We start from the raw sequence: 9,279 nt of genomic DNA on the forward strand, positions 1-9,279 counted from the left end.
TTTGATTTTTCAGACTTTGAAATATTTTTTTCTAGTATATCTCCCTAAAACGGTTTTCCAGGAAAATTATCGGAATTTTCCATTTTTCAGCTTGGCCAGCAATCCTCGATATTTACAGTCATGGGCTCTTAAGGTGCTGACAAGGAGAATTTGTTTAACAATCAAGAGCTTTTTTAGTTGGTAATCATTTCCTTTATTCTCCTGACCTCAATGTGATGTTATAGCAAAGTTTATTTCAAGGTTTTAGTGTAACACAACCGTGACAGTGTAAGTCATGCAATCATCAAAAAGTTATCACAAAATATAAATAAATAATACAAAATTTCCACGGGCTCGGACGTCGCAAAGTCAAGGTTTACTATACTGATTCAAAAAGCTATGTGTCGTAGTATTGCAACGTACTGCTAAATGATCTTTTTACATGAATAAAACGAACTATCGACTTTAAAACATAGCTCCTCAACTGTGGCAGTCACTGTCGTCCACGGAAACAACCTGCATGACAGCCGATTACGTAACCTGACAAGTTTCCATTTATCACGTGATAAATGATAAATTATCGCGCGATAATAAATATTATCGCGCGATAATTTCCATTTATCGCGCGATAATTTCCATTTATCGCGCGATAATTTCCATTTATCGCGCGATAATTTCCAATTATCGGGCGATAATCTCCATTTATCGCGCGATAATCTCCATTTATCGCGCGATAATCTCCATTTATCGCGCGATAATCTTCATTTATCGCGCGATAATTTTTCATTTATCGCGCAATAATTTCTATTTATCGCGCGATAATCTATCATTTATCGCGCGATAAAAAAAAAATGTGTCATGTCCCCTATGGGACACCGTACTTCTGGGATAAGGACGATAAACTGTAGGTCTTGTCTCCAGTCGCATCAGTCTCTGTGATGGTTAGTTGAGGACATTAGAGAACTCTCATACTTCTTGCAAAGAGCAGGGGAGATAAGTCCTAGAGGTGTGTTCTGGCCTTGTTATACAGGCACCCTATTCAAACCAGCTTGAATGCTAGACTAGGCCAGCCTGCCTGAATTACGCAAGTGAATTAATAAATGGATATAGTCTTTGAATTTTAAGGTCAGCCAATAGACAGCACTGTTAATGGACCTGCCCCGCCTCCATGGAGCATTCCTGCCCAGTTCCCTCAGTTGTTTAATGACTTTACAACCAATATTCAAGTTCCTCAAACCACAACCATCGAGGTATGTACATTATTTTTTTGTTAGGTGACAGTGCCCTTTTTTAACCTTTTTACCCCTTAGAGTGACTAACATCTTATTTCTCATTACACTGTCCCCCCCCCCCCCCCTGAATCACATATAAAGGTCAGGAGAATAAAGGAAATGAACACCAACCAAAAACGCTCTTGATTGTTAAACAAATCTCCTCGTCAGCGCCTCAGGAAATGTACAGAAAACAGAATGGAGAATACGCATACTGATCTTAGGGTGCAAAAGCTAAGAACACAAGTTATTGTATAGCTAGCCTCCCCCCCCCCCCCTCCCTCCAGAGATGAAGAAGAATTGAATTGGGATGATTTGCGCTAAAAAGGAAGGGGAAAAAAGGCAAAATATTACACGTTTTAAGCGGGCTATGCATGAAAACACCAAACGAACTTGACCAATACCCAGCCATCTTGATCACATGCTTGGTCAGCAATGCGAAAAATAGGGAGCCTCTAGCGATGCTTGACTGCAGAACTTCAAGTCCCATCAGATGAAGTTCCATCCATCAGATGAATTTACCTGTTTAGGCTAACATGCCCCCAGGGTCAAATACGGGAGAGTTACGTAACTGTCAGTTTATTCAGCATGGACAATTTGTTATTAAATGAGTTTCGTTTTATTCTGATCTCGTATTCATGTTGTTTCATTTCATTTTTCTTTCCAGCCGTGTCATGATTGCATGGCTGGGGAGTACAAGCGCTGTTACAAGTGTTGTGGATCTGGAAGGGTACGTTAATGTCAAAATCTTTAGTTTCATATTCGTTTTAATGAAAAACGATGTTTTTTGTTTGCTCACGGACATGAAGGAAACCAAAAACATCCGAGTACCGCTCAAAGAATCGAATTGTAGATCTTGGAAATGGAAATTCTTAGATTTCGTGTTCCAATGACCATCCGAAACCCACAGATCAAGGAGACCTCGTGAAATCTGAAGATCTGGGACTCGATTTCTTTTAAAATCCGACGGAAGATTTGGGACTCGATTTCTTTTGAAATCCGAAGATCTGGAATTTGAGCAGTCGTGAAATCCGAAGATAGGCGATTTGATTCGTCGTGAAATCCGAAGATATGGGATTCGTTTCTTCGTTAAATCCGAAGATAGTTGATTTATTGATTTACTTAGTTATGTTTTCGTTTTTCAGGTGTAATGGTTCTGGTCTCGTGGAAGGAATGCAGAAGTATGGGCAGTCTATTAACTGCATGGGCAGAGGTTGGAAAACGTGAGTGTACAGCTGTCTTGGTTTTCATTGGTTTGGCGTGTTTGTTTGTTTGGTTTTCACAATACATTCGAACCTGAACAAACTGCCACCTCTCTCAATGGCCGCCTTTCCACAACGGCCACTTTTTTGGTCCTGTCGGGCTGTCCATACATTCATTAACCCTCTCTACAATGGCCACTTCTTCACAACGGCCACTTTCTTCTGTCCTCAAGGTGGCCGTTGTGGAGAGGTTTAACTGTATCTACAACAAAATCAGTCAGACACAGCTCTTGTAGATTTTAAAGAGAGGTGGATAAATCTTGTTACGGTATCAACATTTCCATTCCTTCCAAAGAAAAAGAGCTTTTAAAAGTCTTTTTCGATTGCAGTTGTGAGGTTTGTAATGGCCACGGCCGAATAAAGTGTGGGACGTGTTGAGGACAAGCTCAATTAAAAACTATCATTTCGCTGACTGCAAAATGGTAAATTCGTGAAGCCATACACATTTATAAACTTCGCCGTGTTCTATCAAGTAAGGTGTGTAAACTTTAAAGCCCATATTCCAAATCTACTTAGCGTGCGTTGAGATTTCCTGATAGATCACTTCACCCGGGAACAAGTCGCTGACTAGTTTTTATACCCTTTTCCCGAGGAGTAATCTGTTCGTACGTGTGAGCAATCACCCGCTATTCGTACAAAAGATTTGTTTTAATCAAATGGATGAAAACTGTAACAGCCTGCTTTCAGGCAGTACTTTGTGTTTTCAAACGTGGGGCGAGAAAAAAACCCCTCCCCCTCCCCCTTGCTTTGTCCTTTTCCCAGATCTTCCACCCGTCCAATATGGCGACCGAGTATTAATCTGCAAGTAGGCTGAAAGTGTAGCTGACTCTTTGAGCTATTAAAATTATCCTAATAATCATAATATTCATCGTCGTCATCATTATTGTTATTGTTATTCTTCTCATTATTATTCTTATTGTTATTATTATCATTATTTCTATTTATTTCAAAGGGAGAACCATGTGTCTTAATCATGTCGTGGAGAGAACAGATCAGTTGCCCGCCGAACTCATCGTTAATTCCCAAGGAACTGAAATATTTAAGCAAGAACTACCTAGGGTGAATCTTTCTCTTTTCTTATCAATAGACTAATCGTCTGACACAAACATAGTGCGCTATTCAATTGACTTTCCAAACCAAAAGCAAAGTAATCACAGCAACCAATCAAAGTAAAGGAAATATCACAAGCAGCCAATCAGAGCCTAAGATAAAAGCAACAAATTTGTCTAAACCGCGGGAAAACGCGAGTGAGTAGATTTGTAAATGCAACAGCAAAGTTAGCAAAAGGGAAATGTGAGAAAGAGCTTTGGGGAGATTGAAGAACGAGAAAACTACCTGAATCGTGAGCCAATGAAAAAATCAAAGTAAAAACAGGCAAACCGCCTAAACCGCGGGAAAACGCAGGCGACCAAGTCGTGATTGGTTTAGTTTTGCATCAGATTGGTTGAGTAGTGCGAGTTTTTTTTTTTTTGTACCAATCACAGAGAAGAGTAAAGCAAAATTAATGCAATCCTGGATTACTTATGACACATTTGAAAACTGTCTTTTTCTCTTTCACCTTCTCGTTCTCACCAAACTACAACCATGTTCTTTATAATTCTCATTAAGGTGTGGCCCATTACGACCTTTCTTGATCAGCAAGTGAACATGGGCTCGGAGAGGCTGGTAGACGAACACAGCACCAAGTGGCCTGCCAAGAGCATTCTTAAGCAGGTAGATAGGTCTTTTATCAAATAATTTCTAAACCAGGTCGCATCAATAACTCAAATCCGCCATTTTGGGTAAACAAGTAGTAACACATCTCAGCAAAATAAATCGCAGATACATGTGGAATACGCTTACAACAGTAATAACAGTAGTAAATTATTTAAACAAAAAGTTCTTGCTGCCGTCTACTCTGCGTAGTTTGTACAGCTCTTTCTTCCTAACGTCGCAGCATACGTGCCTCACTAATAACCTATGAATTTTTTTGTCTTCAGCGTCAACAGCTGCGAGCATTACCCGTGTCTGAAGTTGCTTACCAATGGAAGGAGCAATCAAGTCGCTTCTGGGTCTACGGTCATGATCACAAAGTGTATGCTCCACACTAACCCCAGAGAGGTGCTGCTGCGGCTGCAGTATTTTGTAGAACTGCTCTCCGAATAAACCATCAGTAACTGCGAATTACGTGATGCTTTCGAGACTTTGAAATTATAAAGGAGACGAGGTTTAGGGCATGGCCGCGTTTTACAAAAGGAACTGGCCATTATTTATCTCTGGGAAGGATTTTGGTTGTGTCGCGATAGAATTTACCCGATCCAATATTCTAATAATCACTCCTCCATTGGTAGTCAATTATCTCTAGTCCCCACTTTTGTGTTCTGTTGGCAACGACTGATTCCCTCTCCCTTCCCCTTGAACACTTCGTACTACCCCCCTAAAAAAATTAATATTAACTCATAGAGTTCTTCATAGTATAGATGAAATACATAATTATGCTCTCCATTGCTATAGATGTAGATTTCTGAATTCTGCAGTTCAATTAAATGCTGTTTTCTTTTTGTTAAAGAAAGACAGCATATTACTCTAGGTCCTTTAGCTGCCATGCATATGTCTGGTGCAAATCCATCACATCTCTAATTTGACAGGTTACCGTTATCAGTAGCTTATACAGCTTTGCTTTGAATGTTTGTTGTAGTTAAGTAGAAGTGAAAGCTACATTCATCTTAGGCAACATCCGTAATAGTAAAATGTGCGAAGTAATCTTGTCCTTGACCCTAGCGGAAGTAACGCGCAGGCATATCCTCTCCCCACCCAGCTCAGAGCTTTTTTGCGACACCACATCTCGCTTAATGCTCCCGCGCGGCTCATGTATCTCCCTTTAAATGAATTTTAGATAGTGTTCATTAGGTTTTCATCACTATGTTACCTATATTACATAATTGCACACTGCCGTAAAATCTTTGCTAAGTGTTTTATTCAAAAACTTTAAAACAGATCATTAGACGCTATTGAAATGTCGACTCGAGCTTGCTTGAGGATTTGTTGTGTAATAAATAGGCGTAAAATGACCGATCATCAAAATGAAAGGATTGGTAAAATTTTCTTCGGAATAATGGCGAAGGTCAGTAGCATTGCGTAAAGGTTCATTATTCAGGAACTCACAACGACGCAACTAATTACGTAACGCCGTACAACGGTGCTTTTATGACAAAACAAACCACGTAGTTCGTAGGTTTGAAATCACCGCAATATCAAAGTGTGGGATTTATCATACGACAAATTCTCAAAATACTAAGCATCACTGTAAATCCCTCTGTCCTCTACCCACCATCATTCGGTTAACGGTCCTAGTTGGTAGTTGTTCATGACCCTCAATGGAAATGAAGGTGGCGGAGCCGGCAATTCGAGCTGCAGAGCTTGGGTTTCAAAGTTTCAAACCTCGCAACTCATTTGCTTAACGTTCTAAAAAGCATATAAACTTGCCAGCCTCGCAGCTTATCAATCACTTTTCGAGGTTTAGCATTAGCGTGTTGCGTTACGAACTTTCAACGGTGCGCTGAAAGAACTTCCGGTTGGCTTGGATCTCTCAGGGGTGGAACACTACTTCCGGCCTGTAAATTCAGCTATTTATTGAGATTCCATTTTTTAGCCAGTGGCTGAGCAACCTCTCTTAGTAAACTGCTCGTAAATCAGTCAGAAAGTTTCGAATCACTCTTCTTTGTTTTATCAAACACTTATTACACAGCAAAGTTTAAAAAAATCAACTATTTTATTGACATATTTTTACATTTTGATTATTTACAATTTTATATTGCATACTTCTATATGGAATAAAAAATTTTTACTAAATTAAATATCAAAAAGCAGTCCATTCACTCTGCTCGTTTAACTCAGAAACAGGTTCCTTGCTCCGCATGGTGGAAATATTCCAGTAAAAGAAGTATGGCTGCAAAATTGCTTTATTTTAGATGTAACATTACTTGAAGCTATACCTCTAAATATAATTAATGATCTGGTGGAACTGAATTTTGTATTCCTGTTATCGTATTAGACTTGATTTCAAACAAAAGTTTTAAGACCTGTGTAATCATTGATCTAAAAGAGCTTATTGACCAGGCTGACTGACAGATCACACTTCTGTAACCCTTAGACTCCCAGAAGTGATTAACTTGTAACTTCTCCCTATGATATCCAGACATGATCCAGCAAACAGGTAATGAAATACTCAAAGTTATCAGGTAGAAGTTATTATCTTGATCTAACACCAAATTCTCGTGACAAATTCACAAAGAAATGTGTAACAGCCAGAGGGGAGAATTGACAATCAGATCTTCGGAGTTGAAAGGTTAATGTGCAATCTCTTAAATTTGTGATGTGATTGGTTGTTTTGTAGTTCCACCGACCATTCAGAAGATTGTTACTGAGAATATACATCACTTGTCCAGAGTAGTTTCATGTTTAAAAGTTGCATAAAATCAATTTAAATCTTGTAAGGTATAATGATGAGTCTATTCAAATATCTGAATGCGATGGTTACTTAAGTCAGACACAACTATTCGACCATCCCTAAGTACTGCAACAGAGACGGGATTATTAAATTTTCCTTTAATGTCTCCTTTTGATCCAAATTTTGTTATGAACTTTCCACTAAGATCAAATACCTGAACTCTGTGATTACCTGCTTCACAGACCATCAGGTGTCCTGCCTTGTTAACTGACAAACAACGAGGGTAAATGAACTCCCCATCCCCCTCTCCCTTCTTTCCAAATCTGTACAAAAAATTCCCATTTCTATCAAACACTTTGATACAATGTTCATCTCTGTCTGACACTATAAGATATTTTCCAGACTGTATATAGTGAGAAGAGCAGGTAAGAGAACCCTCACCACCGAATTTATTTAAATAATGGCCATTAAGAGGAAATATCTTGATTAATTTGTTGTCTGAATCAGGAACAATTATATTTACGTTGTTCTCTGTAGATAAGCCGTGAGCAAAAAACAGCTGGTGATCAAGATTTCCTTTACCACCAAACTGGCTCAGGTACTCACCCTGCTCACTGAACAATTGAACACGGTGGTTAAGCCAGTCCGCCGCTATAATGTTATTGTTTTTATCAAAAGCTATCCCAGTAGGATAGTTGAGCTCACCCTGTTTATTACCTTTGCTACCGAAAGATGTTAAGTAAGTTCCATCACTACTAAATACCTGAACCCTGTAGTTATCCACCTCAGTCACTGCAATTTCATTACGTTCATTCACTGCCACTCCCCAAGGTTTACTTAACATTCCAGGAGACGAGCCTTGTTGTCCAAAAGATAACACGGGTGTGAATTGTCTGGGTGAAACTTGAACTGAGAAAGTACTGCCACGAGCTTCTCTTTCGTCCACTTTGACTACGGCCCGGCATCTTCCAGTTTCTTTGGCAAAGTAGCTGACTTTGTAGCTTCAATCGTAGTTATCTTTCACTTGCACCTCTGTCGCGCCGTCAAGGCCTCGCTGATTTTTTATTTCCAAAGTTACTCGGTCAAGCTTTTCGTAATACTGCTGTCCTTCGGCATTTTTTGTTGTTAAAACAAAGTCGGCTTCAATTCCAACAATCGCTTCAGTGAGTCCTTTTCCTTTCGCCGTTGAGTGATCCGCTTTGGTCTCGTTGGGTCGAAAGGTAAAGACACGGCCAATCCCTTCTTGAATTGTTTTTGCCTTTAAGGCCTCGTTTTCGTCGAAGATAAATTGACGCAGATCTTCAAGGTCACAGTCTAGTTCTTCACGCTGTTCATCGCTTTTTTTCGGAATGATTGTCTTCATTGCCTCATCTATCTTTGCAAGCTCTGCATTTGTGCTTCGTTTTAAAAGCGATTCAGCTTTTTTGACTGCTGTTTCGATTATTCTGACTCTCTGTTCCATTTCGATCCTTTGTATTCGCAAACGTTCCAGGAATTGTTGCGTCTCATGATCTGCTTTATTAAAGATTTCCTGTTTCTTGGCTTCAATAACAGCGATCAAGCTTTCTGCAAACTGTTGTGCGCTTCTTTTTAATTTGGCAACGTTTGCTTCGATGTTATCACAGCTTTCGTCAAGTTTCGAGAGATTGTCTCTCATCCTTTGCGCTGTTGCCTTTTTGGACTCAATCGTGGACATAACTTGCGATTTCTTTTTATTTGCCGCTTCTTCCAACAGTACCTTAATATGTTTATCGTGTGCAGTTACAACGCATGAAGAGCAAATGGTCTCTTCACATTTGACATAGAAGAACTCCAGCTCTTTCTTTTCGTGGCCTTGTCGCGAACAAAATGCTGGTGGCTTTAAGGCATCCTCGATGTCTTGATCCTCAAAGTCTTTCAGCGCAAGAACTCGGTGTTCTTTATTTTCTCGGAGTAAGTTATGCACAGTGATACACTGTTCACACCAGAATGTACAGCACTGAAAACAGTAGAAACTTTGCGCTCTTTTTTTCTCGCAGTTTCTGCATTTGACTCCTGTTGAACTGCACTACTTTATGTTCAACACATCTAGTAAGCTGCTGATGCGAAAGTTGGTAGGCAGATCTTTAAGGTTTCCTCCAGGGACTTGACTTTCCTTGCGACACTCAGGACACGTTATGACATCACGGCGGCCACTGCTTCTTTGAATTCCTGGTAAACAATAAAGACAGAAGCTGTGCAAACATGGCAGCTGTTTTGGTTCAGTAAATGTGGTCATACACACAGAACAGGAAACTTCTTCATGAAGATTGTCAAGCAAGGTTTTAATATCCATTATTAGCGGCTTGAAAGGAGAGCT

The 9,279-nt window shown here is 39.7% G+C and overlaps 1 protein-coding gene and 1 pseudogene across 2 annotated transcripts; one reads left to right on the forward strand and one right to left on the reverse strand.

The window, feature by feature from the left end:
- Window positions 1-697: 697 nt before the first annotated feature.
- On the forward strand, window positions 698-5,803 carry LOC148729918 (protein SSUH2 homolog). Of its 2 annotated transcripts, XM_088761519.1 has the most exons (6): window positions 1,163-1,229; window positions 1,918-1,980; window positions 2,396-2,473; window positions 3,465-3,571; window positions 4,121-4,225; window positions 4,492-5,803. In XM_088761519.1, the coding sequence occupies exons 3-6, from the start codon at window positions 2,401-2,403 to the stop codon at window positions 4,600-4,602; spliced, it is 396 nt and encodes a 131-aa protein (XP_088617645.1). In that variant the 5' UTR covers window positions 1,163-1,229; window positions 1,918-1,980; window positions 2,396-2,400; the 3' UTR covers window positions 4,603-5,803. The 2 variants fall into 2 exon arrangements, with proteins under 2 accessions (XP_088617646.1, XP_088617645.1); XM_088761520.1 differs by lacking the exons at window positions 3,465-3,571; window positions 4,121-4,225; window positions 4,492-5,803 and adding an exon at window positions 2,842-2,945 and having other exon boundaries at window positions 698-1,229.
- A 563-nt stretch (window positions 5,804-6,366) lies between these two features.
- Window positions 6,367-9,279, reverse strand: LOC111334963 (E3 ubiquitin-protein ligase TRIM45-like; annotated as a pseudogene).

Source organism: Stylophora pistillata, chromosome 5, assembly GCF_964205215.1.
Source record: "Stylophora pistillata chromosome 5, jaStyPist1.2, whole genome shotgun sequence".
Lineage (NCBI taxonomy): Eukaryota > Metazoa > Cnidaria > Anthozoa > Scleractinia > Pocilloporidae > Stylophora > Stylophora pistillata.

What these genes read in the sequence shown, in the direction of transcription:
- LOC148729918 (XM_088761519.1), top strand. Translation starts at nt 2,401, where the DNA reads ATGGTTCTGGTCTCGTGGAAGGAATGCAGAAGTATGGGCAGTCTATTA. An exon ending in ATGGGCAGAGGTTGGAAAAC is followed by an intron (nt 2,474 to 3,464) that starts GTGAGTGTACAG and finishes TTTATTTCAAAG; the next exon opens with GGAGAACCATGTGTCTTAAT. An exon ending in TTAAGCAAGAACTACCTAGG is followed by an intron (nt 3,572 to 4,120) that starts GTGAATCTTTCT and finishes ATTCTCATTAAG; the next exon opens with GTGTGGCCCATTACGACCTT.